Genomic DNA, 22,137 nt, shown 5'->3' with positions numbered 1-22,137 from the left:
TTGGGCCACACGGTTTTATCTTAGACTCTTCAAAGTCCTAAAAGTTCAAAGTCCAAGGCATAAAAATCTACAGCTCCCATCTGCTTGCCAGTATTTTATGTGAACTGTAAACTCCCTCAAGTTTACACACTACTAGTGCCCCATCCTCAATAAACGAGATCCTAGGCATCTGCTCAACATGGCCTCACTTTCTGTAGCAGTTGTTGCTGAGTTCACAGTCCGCGTGACCCGATACAAACACACCACAGGCACCTAAATCAGCCCAGTTTAGATCAGCATACAGAGTCTCTATCTACACAGCCTTCTTGGTATAATTTTGAACTTAGAGTCATGGAAATCTGAGCTCATGACTTGATTATTATAAAGGACTAGTGGGAGATGGAAGTAAAAGAACACACACAGCACATTTAGTTATATCTCCTCGTCTTCCTTGGGGGGCTTAGCTTACGTAGGTAAGGGATGTTTAAGGGAGATGATGGACTGACAGTTGAGAAACTGTCCACATAGAAGGAATATCCAAGTTGAACTCTGATGGAAAGGGAAGGACTAGGGCAAATGGCCCATCCTCACCCTAAAAGCGTGGGTTTTTTGTTTTTAATCATCAGTGCAGATCTTCCTACAGAGCGACACATGGAGTCTCAAGACCACATCCTGAAATCCTGATTGACTCATTATAATTGAATAGGAAGCAGAACACCAGCAGGAAAGGAGATACAGAAGCCCCTAGTGAAAGTCAGGGATTGAGCCTAATGTTTCCCTTTGTCGCTTGAAAATGGAAAGTATCAAGAAACAGGCAAAACTGATGACCTCAGAGAGGCAAATTCATGGGTTCTGACCAGATCTAAGGAACTTCTCTCTTTAGCTCCACGACAATTATATTGAGAAATCATTTCAATATATATTTTAGAAAGCTATCATTGCTAAGGATCAATTAAGGAGAAGGTTCTATTCATCATTTAACAGACAGAACAAACACCAAAATTGCTGAGTAAAACAAGTTGACTTCCATAGTCAAATTTATCACACTGACCATAAGCAGAACTTTGTTTTCCTCTCTGGTCAGTGACGATTTCTTTCACAGGACAGGCCTGATTCTTTGGAAATAGGCCAGAAAGACTCTCCAACCCCAGGAAGAATCTTCTGATCCACCAAACCCTAAAGACCACTGGTCTAAACATTTCCAAAAGAAATCTAATCCTCAGTAACCCTAGAGTGTTTTTCCAAAGATCCTGAAACACACAAAGCCTTCTGTTTGAAGTTTATCCTCCTTCCTAACAAACACAAGGACATATCTTCATATTTTAAAATCATATTATATCTTTAAAAGTAGCAATCATTTATTCTCTTGAGGATGTGTTGCTTTTCAACCCTCTTGGGTATCTTTATCTTAAAAGCAGTTAAGGCTTCTTCTCCAAAAGCTCTATGGCAGAAATCACTCACTTAGAATTAACCATCAATTAGCAAAGCATGGAGAGTATCTAAACGTGCATGTCCGTCAATGGAGGCGGGTGAACAGTGTGTGTATACCTACGGGTACACAGACATGTAGGCAAACACATACAGTTACACGGCTCATAGAAAATGAATAGTTTAAATAATTAACATACAGTTATCCTTATAATATGTAAGTAGATATAAATTTACATATGTGTTTTTAATATATATATTTTATAAAATTTACCTTTGCTTTAAGAGTTCTAATAGTATTAATTAAAACACCATGGTTCCTTTCTATAACTGAAAACACTTAAAAGAATATATTTCCCTCCCTAGTAAATGCCTTGAATTGTGATCTGATCATCTGTTTTACTGAAAAAGATCAGGTCTCTCTCCCTCTACTTTCACACTTAAGCATTTGAAAATGGAATAAATTATGTCAGAAAAATCAGCTATTAATTTTATGGGCAATTAAGCCTGGCTTCATGTTACAAAGTACTCTTAACAGTGTGAACTTCATTTAAAATGCTCAAAATTCCAGAAGGTCCATGTAGGAGCTTTCAGTTTTGCAAAGCACCTCCTGCACAGGCCAGTTTAGTCCTCCTGTGTTCAATATTTCATCAAGTGAGAATAGGACTTCACAGAATGCAAGACACAGTAGCAGGTTTAGAATGATATACTTACGTATATATACAACAACAGTCTGAAATGATACACAGTAATATGTCAATGGCAATTATCTCTGGGTAGATTTTAGGTAACTTTTTCTACTTAGCTGCTTCTGTCACTATCTCTACAAGAACTTCCCTCCTACTGTTGATATAATAACCCCTGATGCATGAAAAAAATTTTTTTCATATACTGATTTCACAAACATCAAAATACACAATGAATCCATTTATAAAATCTGTTTATCGAGGAGCAGATCTGTCAAAATCAATTGTGCATCAGATAAAAAACACTGTGTATACTGGGGGCTCAGCCAGTGAAAAGTATCTTGGGTTCTAAGAGCTGCATGAAGACCCAGTGAGGGCAGGGAAGGTGAAATGAGGCAACCTTCCCATAGGAGACAATATAGACAGGCTGCTCGTGATGGAGGTAACTGACCTGGGCTGGGTGTGGACTCACCACATTATCCCCTACACACTTCATTATGCATGTCAAGGGAACAAAAGGAGTGTCGTGACGTTCTCCATGAAACCTCCACTCCTGTGTGGGGCCCGGCTATGGGACACCAAAAGGTCTTCTGTATGAATGATTCCTTATAAACCTAAATGATGCTGACACTTCACCACCCTTTTAGAAACCAGAGCAGAAGTTAACAGACTTGTCCAAAAAGGTCCCAAAGGACTCCCGTCTAAAATGCCCAGACTTAAGTGTGTTGCTGCAAGGCTCCTGTTCCTCTCTCTTTGTATTATACACACAGTACGTAAAACACAAAGAGTTACGAGCAAAAAATCTAGCGTACCAGGAATATACTATCTACCTCTGGACCAGACCTTAGGAAAAAGCCTCGCATCACAGTGCCAAAATCTCTCATACTACGGGGAGGTGAGGTGCTAACAGTGTACAATAAGCCTTTGTTCTTATTCAGAATAAATGATCAGTTCCCAGGTGAGATGATCTTATGACAGGCTGACTGGGTGAACACACTGAATAGAATCACTTATGACAGGTAAAACCCCGCACACCCCACAAAGACATCTGCAACAGCGCAGAGTGCTGGGATGCTTGTGGGTGGCTTCCCCAACCCCCCAAAGAGAAGCGCCATGCTCAGCATTCAGTGCCTGTGTATTCTCGGCCTGCAGCTGGCCATCAGCACACCTATCCACCAGACCTGTTCTGAGAGCTTAGCTTGCATCTGGGCAAACCCCACACTTACAGCCATAAATGCATTGGCATTGAGAAAGACTGCAGAGGATGTGGCTCTCCAGGTGTGGCTTTATTTTTCACTTCACCGGGTCAGCTATTTAGGCCTAGTCTTCTCCATTGGCTTGAAGCTCTGTTCACACCATCTCGGGTAACACATCACATTATTCTTCCTTATAAAAACAAATAAACTCAAATGAGCATTCACAGACAGTTCACCCCTCTGAACACCTCTGCCTTCCCCCTCAGATTTATGGGACATGCTTCTGATCCCACCCATCAGAAAGCCTCCCCTACTTTTAACTCAGGATGGTCCAGGTATCTTTCTCAGTTCCTTGGGTTTCCCACCTGCCTGGCCTCCGCGGACATGCCCAGCCCCAGGAGCTCAGCCTGCTGGCCACCATCAAGTCAGCGGGAGTAGGGCACTGCGGTAGCCAGCACTTCCTGCCATCAACTACCGCCATGGCTCATATCACTGCACTCGGCCGCTTCCCACCTGACACTGGAGCTCGGCCGTCCTGGGAGGCCGGACCAAGATGGGGGAGAATGTTTTCCCACTTAGAATGGCTCCCCTCTGAACCAGTGTTTCCGAAATGTACACAGTTCTGGAGAACAAGGTGCCAGAGACATTCGTTCCTAGCTGACTCTGGTCAGAGCAGCCAGGGTCCCACATCACCAGTTTATTCTGCAATAAGTCCAATCCACTTAAGTTTAAAAACCAAGGACCAGGAATAAAAGTTGCGATTCAATGAGGAATCACTTGTTTTGTAAGGGAGTGTGGAGAGAAGGGGCAGGAGAAATAATCAGGCCCCTGAAGGACCCAGCCAAGGAAGCCAGGTCACTCCACTCCTCCACTTGCAGCTTCCAGCCTCCCACCCCACTTGCCAACGTGGACCTTCTCCGTTGCAGCCACAGCCACCGTTTGTGACCATGGTCCCTTGCAGTAAGCTGACAGGCTGGTAATTTACGAGCACGCTGGGCAACACACAGAGAGACTTTGCGGAAACGAGTTGGAGTGAGAGCTCACAGGCAGACAGGCAAGAAAATGGGCTGCCTCATCAGCACGGAGGGTTTCTATCTTTCAGGGCTAGCACATCATTTGATACATACGTCTGCACTGACGTATAGCATAGGGGTTTTTTTTCTTCTGTTATAAGCTGTTTATTTGGTCGTTTAGCCAGAGAACCTTATATAACACATTCCTGTTTCAAATGTGGCAACATGCATGGCACTGCACTCCTAGAAAATTCAGTCTCCACACAGCAGGTCCCACGAGCCAAGCCAAAGCAGTCTATATAATTGATGAAAAAATCAAGAACCACCACTAGCAATAGTAAAAGACTCAGTCATCAGCTCTACCCTGGATTTGAAAGCTTGCCTTCGGATGGTATGATTTTAGGGATTTCTCAAAACCACATTCATCCCGATTTTAATAGATTACATGAGCCTGACTGATGGAGGGACAGGAGTCCAGTTTTCTAAGCCAAAACACATGTGAGCCTACTCCAGGCTTCCAGGGTAGATAGAGTACAGGGACTCACTCCCTGCCTCTGCACTGGGGTGTTATATGACCACAACCTTTGCATCTGATTTCCTTCACAAAGAAGCAGGAGATCTGCACTGCTTGTTGGGCCAGAGAGCACAGAATACAGCTACCGCTGAGGCACTTCCATTCACGCTAGCTCAATAAACAATGTGTATTATATAATGAATGAGCCTTTTCTGTGAACCCTGCTATTGGAAAACATAGGCACTTGCTGCACAGTTTAAGGCAGTCTACAAGGAGCAGTTACCCCTTGTTAGATCAAATGTGGACCAAGGACTGTATAAATACAGGCAGACTACACACTTAGATCACTCTGCCTATCACCCTAATTTCTTTTTTGCTTGACAAGAAATTATATAATAAAGAATGATTTCAGTCAACTCTAAACTAGACAGAGAGCATTCACACAGTAGCCAGCAAGCACCCAAATAACGTTGGCTTTCAGCTCCTTGTTCCCTGCGTTGCCTAAGAAATAGGGGGGGGTGGTTAGTGGGAGAAGAAGAGGAGGAGAGAGGAAATCAGCTATCTATGAAAATACTTACAGCCTCCGAGTCTTCGATTCCATGCAGGTACAAATTGTCATACATGGAGGTCTGATAATCCAGAGCACCTCTTTCAAGGCAAAACCAAAACTGCTATAGAGGTAAAGCCACAGCCAGAGGTAAAGACAGAAAAGGCCTGTTTGGAAGAACTGCACCTGCCTTATCAACTGCTGTGGATATACCAGGCAAGATGCTATTCATTCACATCACACAGGGTGAGCTTATCCCCAGAGGCAGTCCAGACCTGGCATTTTATCTGCCTTCTCAATACAGAGCATAAAAAAGCAAAACCGTTCCTTAACCACAGACTGGTGACTGAGCTAGGAAAGTGGCCTCTGATTGGCTCAGCTCCCCTGCTTCAGTCAGCTGAAGAGCGTTTCCTCGGAGAGTGGAGGGCCGCTCGGAGCACCCTGCCAAGCTGAGGGCTGCTTCCCGATTCGCCTGGATCATATAGTTCTGCAACAAACACGAATCAGCATCTAAAAGGCTGCTTGGTACGTTGGGAAAGGCAGGCGACGGAATACTCTAAACACAACTGCTCATCTTCTTAATGAAACGCACCACTGGAGGGGGGGTGGGGAGCAACAGAGAAATTTCATATTTTCAGAGACTATTGTGTAAAGACAGGTGAACAGATACTCATCTCGATCCAACATCTGTACTTAACAGATGCAACTGAAGACAAACAGGCAATAAATGATTTAAAAAAAATTTTTTTAACCAAGATAAAAGAAAAACAGGATAAACAGATGGTAAGATTTCTTCTGGGAATTTCTACTGTAAAAGTTTTCAATATTCTTACTGAAATCTCTCTGCCTCATTGGCAAGAAAGTACCTCTGTGACCCAACTAGTGAGGTTTGAAAATGAAGCCAAAAGCTCTCAAAAGCCCTTCTGCAGACGCAAAATTGTTTGTTCTGTTTTTTCAGTTTGATTTTTTAAAAATCACCTTTAGGCGACAGCCAATATTTTAACTTAAATTCCTTTTTCCCAATGCTTAGACTTTTAATATTCTTAAAACAGCACTGATCTTTTTCCAAAAACCCAATCAGAAAAGTGCCACTGCCTCCCCAGGTCCCACCACACCACTACTCAGTTTGACCAAGGTCAGGTGCCACATTGAAGCGTACCTAGCTACCTGCAGATTTCTGGTCAACCAACAAGGTACTACAGCTTTGAAACAAGAGCTCTCTATAGCTCACTGTAAAAGAAGTCAGCTTAATTTTGGAAAAAAGAAGTTGGTGAGGGGCAAAGAACATAATCTAGAGAAGCTGCATGATTCACAGGGTAAAGCAATGACCCAGAAACTCAGAGGTTGAGCCCAACATCAGGTTCCCTGCTAATTGGTCGGATGACTCTGGACCAGTCACCGCTTCTATGGGCTTTAGTTTCTTCACCTGCCAAACTGAGGTAAGAAATAACCCAGAGAAAGAACTTTGTAAGTCTAAAGTGCAATATAAACACTTATCAATGACAACCCTGCTTTGTCAGCCGGAAGGCGTTGGCTGCAGTTCATGGGAACTCAGCACAGGAGTGACTGGCTGGCCCTGGACCCAGGAAATGAAGACAGTCCTTCTAGCCAGTATCTCTGAAAAGCGTAACTCTTAAAGGAACAAACCTGAGTCACAAGAAGTAACACGAGAGCTATAACTGCTGAGCCAATCATAGATCTTCCAGGTCTGTGCTGTCCCACTAGGGTCTTCTAATCACAGCTGCATACCTTAGAAACAGTATCAATCTTTTCAAATATAAAAGATGCCCAAGGGACTCATCAGTCCTTCAGAACCCCAGAATGCTAGGGTTCCTACAGATGTCACCTGTGCCAACACCGAGGATTATGGCAGAAGAAGGTGGGTACAATTGGAAGGATTTTATAGAAAGAGATTCAGTGGCAGTCCTACCTGTTGATAAATGTGCCCTGGAGCAAGTCACTTCCTAAACTAACTTCATCTCTTCCTTCCATCAAGCAAAAGGACTGGGTCAAAAGACTTGTAAGCTCAAATTTCTGTGTCAGATTCTGTTTTGTTTTGTTTTTTTCTGGATGCACTGCAAGGCTTGTGGGATCTTCGTTCTCTGACCAGGGACTGAACTCGGGTCCATGGCAGTGAAAGTCCAAATCTTAACCACTGGTCCTCCAGGGAATTCCCAGATTCTATTATTGTAATTAACTCTATAACTATAGCCATATGATATTTTAGCCAGACTCAACAGAGAATCAAGGCAAGAAGGTCTTTTTTCTCCTTAGATTTTCACTTCAGAGCGCCAAAGAATTGATGCTTTTGAACTGTGGTGTTGGAGAAGACTCTTGAGAGTCCCTTGGACTGCAAGGAGATCCAACCAGTCCATTCTAAAGGAGATCAGCCCTGGGATTTCTTTGGAGGGAATGATGCTAAAGCTGAAACTCCAGTACTTTGGCCACATCATGCGAAGAGTTGACTCATTGGAAAAGACTCTGATGCTGGGAGGGATTGGGGGCAGGAGGAAAAGGGGACGACAGAGGATGAGATGGCTGGATGGCATCACTGACTCGATGGACGTGAGTCTGAGTGAACTCCGGGAGTTGGTGATGGACAGGGAGGTCTGGTGTGCTGCAATTCATGGAGTCGCAAAGAGTTGGACACGACTGAGCGACTGAACTGAACTGAACTGATAGCTCAGTTGGTAAAGAATCTGCCTGTAATGCAGAAGACCCCAGTTCAATTCCTAGGTCGGGAAAATCCCCTGAAGAAGGGATAGGCTACCCACTTCAGTATTCTTGGGCTTTGCTTATGGCTCAGTTGGTAAAGAATCTGCCTGCAATGTGGGAGACCTGGGTTCGACCCCTGGGTTTGGAAGATTCCCTGGAGAAGGGAAAGGCTACTCACTCCAGTATTCTGGCCTAGAGAATTCCGCTATACAGTCCATGGGTTGCAAAGAGTGGGATACGACTAAGCAATTTTCACTTTCACTTTTCCTTGTTTAACCATTTCAACTGAGAGTATGGGTAGTTTCTGAATATCTTTAAATGGGAACCTAACTGGATGTGGCACAACTGACTGGTTCAAAATTGGGAGAGGAGTATGACAAGGCTGTATATCATCACCCTGCTTATTAAACTTCTATGCAGAGTACATCATGTGAAATGCCAGGCTGGAGAAATCACAAGCTGGAATGAAGATCACCAGGAAAAATATCAACAACCTCAGATAGGCAGATGATACCACTCTAATGGCAGAAAGTGAACAGGAACTAAAGAGCCTCTTGAGGAAGGTGAATCAAGAGACTGAAAAAGCTGGCTTGAAATTCAACATTTAAAAAACTAAGATCACAGTATCCAGTCCCATCACTTCATGGCCAATAGAAGGGGAAAAAGTAGAAGCAGTGGCAGACTTTATTTTCTTGGGCTTCAAAATCACTGCGGATGGTGACTGCACCCATGAAATTTTTTAAAAGACACTTGCTCCTTGGAAGAAAAACTATGACAAATATAGACAGCATATTAAAAAGCAGAGACATCACTTTGCCAGCAAAGGTCCATATCGTCAAAGCTGTGGTTTTTCTAGTAGTCAAGTATGGATGTGAGAGTTGGACCATAAAGAAGGCTGAATGCCAAAGGATTGATACTTTTCAATTGTGGTGCTGGAGAAGACTCTTGAGAGTCCCTTGGACTGCAAGGAGATCAAACCAGTCAATTCTAAAGAAAATCAACCCTGAATATTCATTGGAAAGACTGTTGCTGAAACTTCAATACTTTGGCCACCTGAGGCAAAAGAGCCAACTTACTGGAAAAGACTCTGATGTTGGGAAAGATAGAAGGCAAAAGGAGAAGGGGGGCGGTGGAAGAAGAGATGGTTAGATAGCATCACAGACTCAATGGACATGATTTTGAGCAAACTCCAGGAGATAGTGGAGGACAGAGCCTGGCATGCTACAGTCCACGGGGTCGCAAAACTCGAACACTACTTAGTGACTGAACAACAACACAAATTGCAGGAGGGAGCAGGGAGAAGCAGTCCGCTTCCATAATTCACCAGCAAGATTCGAGAAACTGCCCCCTACTTGGAAAACTGTGGAGGGTTTATTTCCTCTCCTGCATTTCCCAACAGCCAATGTAAGGGTCTAAAGAAAGTCTTTAAAGAACAGGGGCTCATTTGTGATTACAAATGTATGCAGTATGGACATGTAACTCAGGGTAGGCGGTCAGGGTGGAGCACTGGATCAAGCAAAGTATTAATATCTTGGTAGTCTAACAACCCTACAGCCAAACCCCTCAAGGACTATGAACAGATGTAACATTGGCTCTGCCTGTTTCCCAGGGTGATAGAAAAATGCTGAACAATTTGTCAGAGGTGGGAGAACCCCAGATGTCCCCTAATCCAGCCCTCATTTTAATACCCAGAAAGGTTTTAAACTTTATGGCTGTATTCAAAGCCATAATTTTCTATATTTAAGTGTTCCATCCCCATTTCCTTCTTGAGAGGGTTTTCAAGATAAGGAGTGAGGAGGAGTGGGTGTATCCCAGAAGGAATTTGGTAAAATAAAAGAAGGTCACTTTGATGGGAAAACCCCTATTTTTCCCTCTCCTTTCATTCTAAAAACTGTCTAATTACAAGTCATTTGGTCACCCCACAAGCTGACAACTGAAAATCAATGAATAGACTGGGGAGTCTGCCCCTAGCATTTGGATCTCCAGATCTCCACAGCATAAGCGCTGCAGGCTTCCCAGGTGGCGCTAGTGGTCAAGAACCCACCTATCAATGCAGTCAGATGCCAGAAACAAGGGTTTGACCCCAGGGTCAGGAAGATCCCATGGCAACCTGCTCTAGTATTCTTGCCTGGAGAACCCCATAAACAGAGAAGCCTGGCTGGAGGGCTACACGTTCACAAAGTGTCAAACACAACTGAAGCAGCTTCCCACGCAGAATTAAGCACTGCATGTACAAGTCACCTCAAGGCTTCAACCCACTGTTCAGGCTGATGCCAGAGTTCAGCCAATGAGACACACAGCCTGGACTTTCCCAAAGGAACTCTGAGTTCCTAGAAAATGAACTTGAAACTGCCAAGAGATTCTTGGAACTGACCGTTTCTATCCCACGATTCTCTGAACTGAGAGCTGGCTGACAGTAGTGAGAGGTCCCTGGGAACTTTCTGTCCTGTTTCAGATCATCTCAAAAGCCCCCAGCTTTTGGTGAAAGGGCCTTGAGATCCTGTGAAGTCTAAGTTCTGAGGGTCCAATTTAAGGGTGTCATATTTCACCGCAGCAAGAGACGTTGAACACCAAATAAGGGATTGGCATCCTCTTAGTTTTGATTTGAAGAGTTCTCCAGTTAAGTAACTGGGGCTTCCCAGGTGGTGCTAGTGGTAAAGAACCTGCCTGCCAATACAGGAGACATAAGAGAGGTGGGTTCAATCCCTGGCTGGGGAAGATCCCCTGGAGGAGGGCATGGCAACCCACTCCAGTATTCTTGTCTGGAGAATCCCATGGACAGAAGAGCCTGGCCATCTACACTCCATAGGGTTGCAAAGAGTCAGATACGACTGAAGCGACTTAGCGTGCATGCCAGTTAGGTGATTGGTTGAGAGGATGAAAAAGAAACCAACTTCCCCCAGGTCTACTATTCCGGTCTCAGGCTGCAGTGAGGACCAGTCTGAAAAGCTCATGGCTCACCTTGCGTTGGTGTTTCCCCATAACCCACCATCTCTCATCCCTGAGTAGCCTCCAAACCACACAGCCCCCAAAGCCATCCTCCCATTTTGAGGTTGCTCTGCTGACTGTGTTTCCTTTCAAGTCATCTCTCACTATGATCAACAGTTCAAAGTTAAGACCTTATGAAAAGGCATTGCCTGTGTGATTCTATTTTCTATATGCCACGTGATTCTTGATGCAGAGGTTGTTCTTGCAATTTGACAAATGTCTCAGCTGAGCTCAGTGGAGGGAATGATACGGTCCTCAGCAAATCAGGGAGCTCTCTTCTCAGCTCGAGGCAACATTCAGTTAGTTTTTGTTGGCTTCAAACTTTGAAACATGGAGTTGCTTTTAATTACCTGGGCTGGGCTTTGGGGGTACAGCACACCCATGGAATTCATGGTGGAATACAAAGGACAAGCATTTCTCTTTTCCATTTGTTTGGAAAGGGAGGGGAGGAAGAAGAGAAAAGCCCAGAACCAGCTGATTAGTTTGAGTTTTACATAGCTGTGATCAAGGGAATGGATACAGATTTGGAAACTAAAGGGAATTCTGCTATCCAATTTTCCCCCACATTTCTCCAGACTTTAACTTTTGTAAGCCCATGTATGTGTTCTGCAGCAGGACTCTGAGAGGTCAGGGACGAAACAAAGGAACAGCGTTTAAACTCTCACTGGCTCTCTGGCTAGGAAAGGAGTCCAAGGCCTGCCAATTCAGCCTCGGGGATTATTTTGCTCTTTGTTTTTAAGTTTTACTAAGTGGGCATAGTGTACTAGATGATTTTCTCCCTCTTCTGCTCTGCAAGTACAGATACACTTGTTCCCCTCTAGAAACTCGTATGGCATTTTGAGCATTAATATTTGTAACCCCTGTTCCCTCCCTGACATGCTTCAGATATCTGCCACTGGCAGGGTAGACAAAAAACTGAAAACAAAATGCTACAATCGATTCCCTTCTCAGTGGTCGACTGAGTCTGAATTTAGACCTTACTACCTAGGCAGGCATGTCCTTAAGTCTCTGTGGGCCTCATCTGTAACAGGGAGGTAGCGAGAGTTCTGGACCTAATGAGTTAATGTATAAAAAGTACACAGAAAGTGGCTGGCATATCAGAAGGCAGAGGGGAAAATCTTTTTTTTTTTTTAAAGGAAGTAGTATGGAATCAGGGCCACCCACATCGCCCAGCTGCAAGGGCCCCACACACTGCAATTTGTGTGAATGGTACTCCCGGCAATGGTATCACGGGGACTCTCCAGAGCAGGCTGGTTCAGAGCAGTAACTCTGGAGCCAGGCTGCTCATATATCCCTGAGGTGTCTCTTCTCAGCTGGATAACACTCAGTGAGCTATTCTGTCTCTGTGTGTCCATCCATCTCCTCATTTGTAAAATGAGGATTATCCCAAGATTATCATGTAAGATGAAAAGCCTTGATATAAAAAAGTGCTCAGAATGATGTCTGGTACTAAACGCAGTGCCGCACAAGCCTCAGCTGCTGCTTCTCATCTCTGGGTTCTGAAGCCCCCGGTGCCCTTTGTCTCTGGGGTGGGATTCCTTGCCCTGCCCCTAACACCCACCTGGTCCTCTCAAGCCCCAGCGGGTCCCTGGCCCCAGCTAGCAGAGCCGAGACCAGCATCCTGCTTCCTGTTGCCCTGCTTACCTTCCTGCCAGCCTCCTCCCAGGCTGCCTACCTGCTTCATCTGGCCACCCTGGCTGCTCCGTATGCTGAAGCTGGCAGGGACTCCCAGGCCACTTCGGCCTGAGCACAATTCTACCCTTCAGCCACCTCCACCAAGCTCTGCATCTCTCCTGCGGGCCCCAGGATGCCCAGCACTGCATGGTGACCTTCCCAATGGCCTGGCCTCTCGACAAACTCGAATTCTGACCTCCCTCACCCCCACCAGCCACTCTTAGGTTGCCCCAGCCTGTCATTATCACAGCTAAGAAAGGACACTGGTGAAAATCCTTTAACACGTGCCATGACTGGTTCTTACCAAGGAACGCAAGAGGAGAGCAAGAAAGAGAAACAGAGAGAGAGGGATAAAAAGGCATAGACAGAAAACCCGAGAGACACTCGAAGGAAGACTGAATCTATGGACACGTTTTCCTCCTTCCTGCCACTCTTGATGGCTCCAGGAAAAAATAATACTTCATAATTCATAAAAATGAGTGTAGGTATGGTTAAAAAAAAAAAAAATCCCATGGACTATTCACTTGCCAGAATGACAGATCCCTCCCCATGATTGACGTATTACTCAGAAATCTCTCGCTTTCTGAAATTTTCTTTTTAAAAAAAAAATGCCAATCTCTTGGCAAAAACACTCCACACAGCCACAATTTCTGTTAACGTTACACAACTTTATTTTCCATGCTTCTGCCAAGCTGGGCTGAGGAGACTAGGCCAGCCGGCCTCCTACACATCGCTCAACTCATACAATCAGTGCTAATTTAATCATTAGACTCAATTGCTGACTGCTCTGGACTACTTTAGAGACTGGGAACTCAAAGATGAGCAAGATGTGACTGCACCTCCTGGGAGCCGCCTGGAACTCGTCAAGACGAAGCAAACCAAGGAGATGGCTGCAATCAGAGCTCTCACATTTGGAGAAGCTCTGATGAGAGCTGGAAAGGAATCTGATCCCTTTATCTGCAAAGAAGCAGGAAATGTAGAAGGGAAGGATCAGTTTCACTCAGGGACCGGGGCCTAATGAATCAGTCACCAACTTACTACAGGGCCATGGGCAAACCATTTCCAAATAATTCCTAATTTGCTATAAGGAGTAAACAGTTTACTTTTTTTAAGTTTAAAATTTATGAAATGTTATTTTCTATTTTGTTACTGCTTTTAGGTAGAAATTCAGGTTTTTCCCTCTGGTGAGGGGTGGGGGGCACTTCTTCTCTTTGATTTGATAACATCTTTATTTTTTTTTCAGATTCATTCGGTCATCCAATAAACATCCACGAATTCTTACTGAGTACCTAATATCTCCTCCAAACAGAAACCAGATCATGTCGGCTCCTATTTGAAACCTTTTAAGGTTTCCTGTTGCCCTTAGGATGAAGTCTCAATCTTTAACATGATCTAGCAGGGCCTCAGCGTTTCTTTCCTCACATCCCTGATTTTGCACCTCTGACTCCTTTCTCCCTCTACAGCCAGCCTCCCCTTCTTGGACACATCACACCCCCTCCCACCTCTGGGCTCTGTCTAGCCGGAGCACTTTGCCTAAAACCCCACATCTCCTCCCCACCCCCACAAATCCCATGAACATGCATTTAGCGAGGCTGATGAATTCCTGTCTGTCTCCAGAATGTGAGTTCCGTGGAAAAAGGAATCAGGTAGCTTCTCATCAGTTATATGCCCATTGTCGAGCACACACACACAGCTTTAAGTAGTGAATAATTCACCATGGCCCTGGACTCTTGGCTACTTCTGCAGTTTGGCTGCCAAAACACTGCAGTAACTAACATCAACAACAACAAAAAGCTCACAAGATAAAATGTGGATATTTTTTAGCGCTAAGAAAACCCAGAACATGAACATCCCTAGAGGGTCCTCAACAGTCTTCAGACCCTGACTGGGAGACAGTGGTCCAGTTCAGCTTCAGATTCTTATGAATTAATGACACAGAGGTGTTATTTTAACAATGCCCTTATTGCAAAGAAAACAATTTATATAATGTGTTGATGAAAAAAAAAAAACCTGGAGGGTGGGGGGCTGATGGAGAGAAAGTCCCATGATATTTCACACTTCACAACTCTGCACATGATAGTCCCTCCGTCTGGGAAGATTTCATCCTCAACTTTTTCTAAGTAGTGAATTCATTTTCTTGAAGGTCCGATGTAAATGTCACCAAAACGTTCCGCAGCTCCCTCAGACAATCACACACTCCTTCTATACTTCCCCTAGCCCTCTATTCTCCTAGACTTCTACTAATGGGCCTACCACAGAATAGTGTACAATTCACCCAGCAGACCTGTTTCTTCTACTACACAATGAACAACTCGAGCAAGAACCAGGACTTACTCAGCTTTGTACCCCAAATGCTTTATTCCATAGAAGAGCCTCAATAAATACTGGATGCAGAAAGTGAATTACAATCATGAAAAGAAGACCCACATTCTGAGCCCTGATGACCCTGCCTTCATCATAATCCATGCTGTCTAATCTAGCAGACGTTTGAGATCTTAGAGGGACTCAACAGAGAAGGGAAAGAACCAGGAACCTGTGAGGTCAATTTTAGGACTGCTGTAGATTTAGAAAACAAACCACAATGTAGAAAGGAGTGAGGAACTCAGGTGTGAGCTGGACTTGGGTCAATGGCAGAGGCTTTCCTTAGGTGGAATCTATGGGCAGAAAGGGGCTTCCCAGGTGGCTCAGCGGTTAAGAACCCGCCTACAATGCAGGAGACTTGGGTTCAATCCCTGGGTCAGGAAGATCCCCTGGAGCAGGGCATGGCAACCCACTCCAGTGTTCTTGACTGGAGAATCCCTTGGACAGTGAAGCCTGGCAGGCTATAGTCCACAGAGTCGCAAAGAGTTGGACATGACTAAAGCGACTTAGCATGCACACACATGGGCAGAAAGGATACTGGTGAATAACGAGATGATGGTAGCATTGGGGTCCTAGGGTGTTTCCCAAACACTCTAGAACATATTTTTATAAAGAAACTCCTATTTCCCTAATTTCCTAATGGAAAAGAGCGCCAGACTGTATACCCCTCAAAGGCAGGATCTATGTGTTATTCATCTTCATATACCCCTCTCTAAGCCAGTGCCTATCACAATAACTGGAAAATAGAAGTTCAATAACTACACTGGGAAAAGCTGAATAAACTGGTATGATCCAGGTGACCCCCACAACAGAATATAGTCCTGAGTGGACCTTGTGTCTCAAGTTCTACCCATATCTCATGGTGCCTTAGACACCAAGCATCCTAGACTTTCCACAGGAAAGTGGGAAAATCTGACTAACTCCAAAGTATGGCACTCAGAGCAGCAACCCTCATTCTAGGTCCCACCTGAAGCTAGACCTAGAGCTGCTAGACCTGAGTAGGACTGTCTCAGGCAATGGACTGATCTTAAGTCTCAGGGTAACAGTATTTGGTTTCTGCATCCCAGTGAGCAGGAAGGGAGGAGGACGGTTTTGGTGCACACTGCTAGGCTTTGACTTCTCTAGTATTTTATGTGGCTGAGATGAGCAACAGCCCTAGATTGCATTCTCCATTTCTTCCTTTTAGCAATAAACCCAATTTTACCCCCAATTTTAGCAAGGCATATGACTCTCCAACTACACACTACGTTTTACAGCCTCCTTTGCAGCTAGATATGACCCTGTTCTTGCCAACAGAGTGTGAGTGAAGGTGTGTGTCCAATTTACATCTCACATCCTTGAAAGGACACTGCTTGCCCAACATATACTCTCTTCCCCATTTCTTTGGATTCGGCACTGATGATCTAATTTCCACCAGACAGAGAGACAAAGAAGAGTTATTAGGCTAAAGAAATTTGAGTCAGCAAATGACCTGTGAAGAGGGCTACTCTGTTGTCCTGGACTGCTCTCCTGTCCTGCTGGGTGAAAGAGAAAGGTGCTTACATCTATTCTATTAACTAAAACAGCTGTATGAAAGTAACTAAAATATACGGATTATTAAAGCAAGAACGAGGCAATCTAAAAAAAAAAAAATGTCCATAAGGTAGACACTGAACTCACAAAAAGGCCCCTCACTAGGCTGTGGCATATCTTCTAATTCTTCTTGCACAAAATGTTGGCCAAACCAAGATGCTGGTTGGTCCAAGCAAACCCCCTCTCCACCCCCTCCATTGCCATTAAAAATAGACACTGTTATGTAAATATTTAGCCACAGTAAGTCTGTTTATTTTAAAATTAGGAACAAAACCAAAATGCTGATAAGCTAAAAACACATATAAATCGCCAATTTTATACTACTTTATCAAGGCTAAAATCTTCAACTCAATTGAGTTTTTAAATTGAAGCAGACAAAGAGAAAAATATTCACCACACTTTTGGCAAAGTCCATAAGGATTGCCTCATGGAGATTTTCAATATAATTTTTCTTAGTTCCTAATCTGTTTGGTCATTTCCTTTGCAGTCCTGGATGGAAAATTAGTTAGAGCACTAAGTCCAAAACCTTTCCCCAAGAGGCACAAATGGAAGTTACTTGATCTAAATTTCAATTCTCAGAAGTGACTCTTGCATTAAATATTCAAGGAAAATTATAATCACCACCATAGAAAATAGTATAAATTTGGAGACAAATAATAAAAACAGTATACATTTGTATTGATAGAAAACAGAGGAGAATGTGGAAAAATTATCAATGATCCATTATATCTGTAGGCATGTTTCATAAATCCAAAAACATAAATAAATAAGCATATAGGCTGGTCACACACATGGCTTTGCAAATTGTTTGGCAATGCATTTTTCTTAATAACAGAAAGTGATTTCACAAATGTTTAAGACTGATAGACTGAAAATTAAAAACAACAATATTCAACTAAATATTTAGGTATTATGTATTTTACAGCACCCCACCTTACTGCATTTCTGACTTTGTGAGGGTGGGTAAACTATAAATACTAAATGACCCTCTAGCTTTGGATACCTTGGAGAAGGCAATGGCAACCCACTCCAGTACTCTTGCTTGGAAAACCCCATGGACGGAGGAGCCTGGTAGGCTGCAGTCCATGGGGTCGCTAAGAGTCGGGCACGACTGAGTGACTTCACTTTCATTTTCACTTTCATGCATTGGAGAAGGAAATGGCAACCCACTCCAGTGTTCTTGCCTGGAGAATCCCAGGGACAGAGGAGCCTGGTGGGCTGCTGTCTATGGGGTCACACAGAGTCGGACATGACTGAAGTGACTTAGCAGCAGCAGCAGCAGCAGCCTTGGATACCTTAGAAATCTATTTTCTTTTAAACTGGGAATGACAATAATATCAACAATTTTCAAAAACAGTAGTTTAAAATGAAAACAAATTATTTTTCATAGTCTCTCTAAGTTACTTTCAGTCATCAAATTAAATATCCAAAAACTACACAATAATACATGAAGAACTGGTTAATCTGGAAGTAATGTCAAATCATCATGCTCCAGAGGTTACTTGGGCTCCTCTAACCATTTAAACCTCTGGATCACATGGACATTGTGGGGTACGGAGTTAGAGAAGGCAAGTTCAGAAAAAGAACAAGATCAGCACTTTACAGGAACAGACCACCTTTAATGAGGCGAGAAGGAGCAGCAGTCAGATTAGTGAGCTGCTGCACTAACCCAAGAAAAGAGTATGTATATATAGGCATATATATGGAACTCTACTGTCTTAAGGGGGCCTGTTCTTCTCCAAGGTTGTTCGGAGTAGTTGTCCTTCAAACGGCTGGGGGAGAGGCTGGACCGGTTGGGAGCTGGGCAAATCAACCTTAACGTCCATTTTTTTTTCTTTGGGTGAGAGAGTTCTTTGTTTTGCATAGAATGGTGGGGAGGACCTGGAAGGGAGTTTAACTCCAGGCTATTTTGAGCCGTGTAACTTTCCTTCAGACATGAACCAAACATTTTAACATAATTTGGATATATTGACTTGTAGTGAAAGAAATACTGTAGATACTAATAGTTCATTTCAGAAAACAAGAGGGGATTCATAAATACATTGTTATGAATCTCAGAGAACTACTAGCTGACATTAGAAAAAGAATATTATTAGTAAATGTTCAGATTCACCTAACTTAATGAAGAAATTAAGAGTTTTTCCCTGTCAGGTACCTTTAAAGCTTTCTGTTGAAGAACTGAACTAACAATGTCAGGAAGATGGCCTGTGGACCTCAACTAATACAGTTTCACTTCTGATAAAGATACCTACTAGAAAAGTAAGATATGAACCAAAACAGTAACTTCGGAAATCATTATCCTATCTTCAATCAAGCATTCAGTTACTTAGAAGAAGAAGAAAAGGTCCAAAAAGAAACGGACTGACCAAGCTGACCGCATAGCCAGTTGTTGCTGTTGTTCAGTTGCTAAGTCATATCCGACTTTTTGCGACCCCATGGACTGCAGCATACCAGTAGAGTCTTTCATTTCCTTTCACATTCAGCTCTTGTTGGTTATGTTTACTTCATTTAACCACAGACTGAATGGACATAAAATAATCAGAGAGAGCTGAAGGATTAGAAATCATGGGAAAGTGTCCTAACACACACAACTCTGAAACCACTAAAGAAGAGAATAAAATATATTTTTCATTGTATTTGTTCTCCATCTACTCATCTACTGCCATCCCTACTTCATAACATCTTTTCTCACTTTATCCTTACTTTATTCACTCATTACACTTTCCTCAGAACATATACTTATGACCTAGCTCCCTGCTGTTTCTTCTGCTTGAAACCACCTAAAGCATTTTTCTAGTCTACTGAAAATTTCTACAAATCTTCCCTTTGCAAATCAACTCTCTACCTTATGAGACCTTCCACTGCCAATTCTTTTTTTTTTTTTGAAATATATATTTTTATGTATTATTTTAATAGAACTATACAAAAATACTCTCAGGATTATAGATCTATGGTAACATATAAATTGCAGCAGTTTTGAGTTTCACTTCTTGAATGTTGGAATATGCTTATGCTTTCTAGCAGAGTATAAGTTCTTAACCTATTTTTATTTCTTTCCTTGAGATTGCATTTTCTTAGTGTTCATGTTTCAGTAGTATTGGTACCTATTTTTTTTTTGTTTTCTAGACATTTTCCGATCAGAATATTTATTTTTCTGACTATAAAAGTAAAAATTTTTTTAAGTGGTATGGTAGAAAACTTGCAAAATTCAGAAAATTATAAAGATAAGAATAAAAATCTGGAGTTTTACTATGAAACATGCCCCTAATATTTTGGTATCATTCTCTGTGTGTATTTTGTTTCACATTTAGAACATATTATATGTAAACTTTTGTGTTCTCTTAACTATAAAAGCACAAGAATTTCCTCAAATTACTAAAACCTCAAAAACATAATCTATTACAATTACATAATATTGCTTCATATGAATATACTAGGCAGTTCTCACTGTTTTGCTCTTACAAATAATGTTGGAATTATATTAGTCTGTAATTCAGACTATTTTCTTTGGCTAGATAACAGATATTCTTGGGTCAAAGTGAATGAACATTTTAAGCCTCACATTCCCAAATGCTGTACAGAAAGAGTCTACCAATTTACATATTACTATTAATAGTTTGATATGAAGTCCTAGTTCTCAACCCTTTTCAGCAAAAGGACAATGGGAGACCTAATTATTTAATTTTTTTAATCTGTTAACTTGATTCACAAAAAGTGACATTTCACTGCTGCTTTAATTTGTACTTTTTACTAATAAACATATATGAACATATATATATAATATTGCACTTTTTCATAAGCATGGCAAATTTACTGTCTCTGAATGAGGAATCTCTATATCCAAATAACAGAGACTGTAATGTTCTCAGCTTCCCATGTAGCTCAGGGGTAAAGAATCCACCTGCCAATGCAGGAGATGTGGGTTCAATCCCTGGGTCAGGAAGACTCTCTGGAGTAGGAAGTGGCGACCCGCTCCAGTATTCTTGCCTGGAAAATTCCATGGACAGAGGAGCCTGGTGGACTACAGTCCATGCGGTAGCAAAGAGTCAGACATGACTGAGCACACACACAGTCACACAGTGATATTCTTGTCAACAGTCATTTTTGGAAAGTCTTATGAATATGGAATCTGAGGTAATGGCTCTCAACAATGGCAAAAACCAGAATCACCTGCGGAGCTTTTTTTATTTTTTTGGCCATGCTACATAGCATGTGGGATCTTTCCTGACCAGGGATGGAACCCACACCCCCTGCATTGAAAGTATAGAATCCTAGCCACTGGACTTCAAATAGAGCTCTTTTATAATCTGTTTACACTCTAGAAACTCAAACTCAGTAGATGGTCTACCACCTATATTTTCTAAAAATTCCACTGTTATTTTAGTAGGCAATTGAATGAGAAGACCACCAGATTGAGACTGAAACAGTTACATATAACACCTGTCAGGTGAATAAGGTACTGCATCCATTCCTTAGCCATAAGATGAAGAGCATTATGCTCTAAACTATCATTTTAGTCTATACTGCTTACCTTACACACAGAAGGCAACTTAGGACCCTGTGAGATCTACTTTTAGCATGTGACATAACACTGCCCCTACCTCAGTCTCATTTCTAAGAATGACCTCGTTTCACATGAAAAAGAAAGTAATCTAAATACTGATGTACCATTTGTTTACATACCCAGTACTTGGCAGAAGTATTTACACAGCAGATAGGATAAACATCTGTTGCAAATTTCCAAAATGGCACCCTTTCCAACTCGAGGAGAGCCTCTGCCTGTAATCTATGGGCCAAGGATAAGTATCGATATTATTCATCGATTTCTGTTATGTTTACCAAAATATGAGATCCAGCTAACTCTTAGACACACTCACAATCCCACTTCATTTCTAAACAACCAATCCTCCCCTTCACACAATTAAGCATCATACTGGAACAACAGTCTATGGATATTGATACTGGTGGGCTTCCCTGGTGGCTCAGATGGTAAAGAAACTGCTTGCAATGCAGGAGATCCCAGTTCAATCCCTGGGTTGGAAAGATCCCCGGGAGAATGGCAACCCATTCCAGAGAATTTTGTGGATAGAGAAGCTTGACGGGCTGCAGTCCATGGGGCTGCAAAGAGTTGGATAAGACTGAGTGATTCTCACACACTGATACTGGTATCATAGGACTTAGCTCACTCAGCACCCTGACATAACCTGGGCAAAGGAAGAGCTCTTATCTCAACCTTGGAGCTAGGCTAGCTGACATGAGAATGAAGGGAAATATGAGGGGGAAAAAAAAAGAAGTCCTGAGGTTAGAAGGAAAAGCTTCCTTCATATCAACTCTGGTAAACCCCATTTGACTGGAAAATATCAGCATTAGAAAACAGCCTGGGCCCAATCGGACTCTCCCAGCATTGTTAGGAGCCTAGACCCCTACTGTTACTGTTCAGTCTCCAAGTTGTGTCCAGTTCTTC

The 22,137-nt window shown here is 42.7% G+C and overlaps 1 protein-coding gene across 6 annotated transcripts in view; it reads right to left on the bottom strand.

The window, feature by feature from the left end:
- The window catches only part of CACNB4 (calcium voltage-gated channel auxiliary subunit beta 4), a 282,377-nt gene that overhangs the window by 140,323 nt on the left and 119,917 nt on the right, over positions 1 to 22,137 (bottom strand). The window contains exons 1-2 of one of the 6 annotated variants that reach the window (XM_025261469.3): positions 5,395 to 5,741; positions 3,320 to 3,479 (exon numbers count right to left, since the gene is read on the bottom strand). The exons of the other annotated variants lie outside the window; for them this stretch is intronic. Of the exons in view, the coding sequence (XP_025117254.1) occupies positions 3,320 to 3,325 (6 nt within the window). The 5' untranslated portion in view covers positions 3,326 to 3,479; positions 5,395 to 5,741. Of the gene's footprint in view, positions 1 to 3,319; positions 3,480 to 5,394; positions 5,742 to 22,137 lie in introns of those variants that run through there. 6 annotated transcript variants of the gene reach the window in all.

The sequence above is a fragment of the Bubalus bubalis genome, chromosome 2, assembly GCF_019923935.1.
Source record: "Bubalus bubalis isolate 160015118507 breed Murrah chromosome 2, NDDB_SH_1, whole genome shotgun sequence".
NCBI classification, from domain to species: domain Eukaryota; kingdom Metazoa; phylum Chordata; class Mammalia; order Artiodactyla; family Bovidae; genus Bubalus; species Bubalus bubalis.
This window is presented reverse-complemented; position numbering and strand designations above follow the sequence as displayed.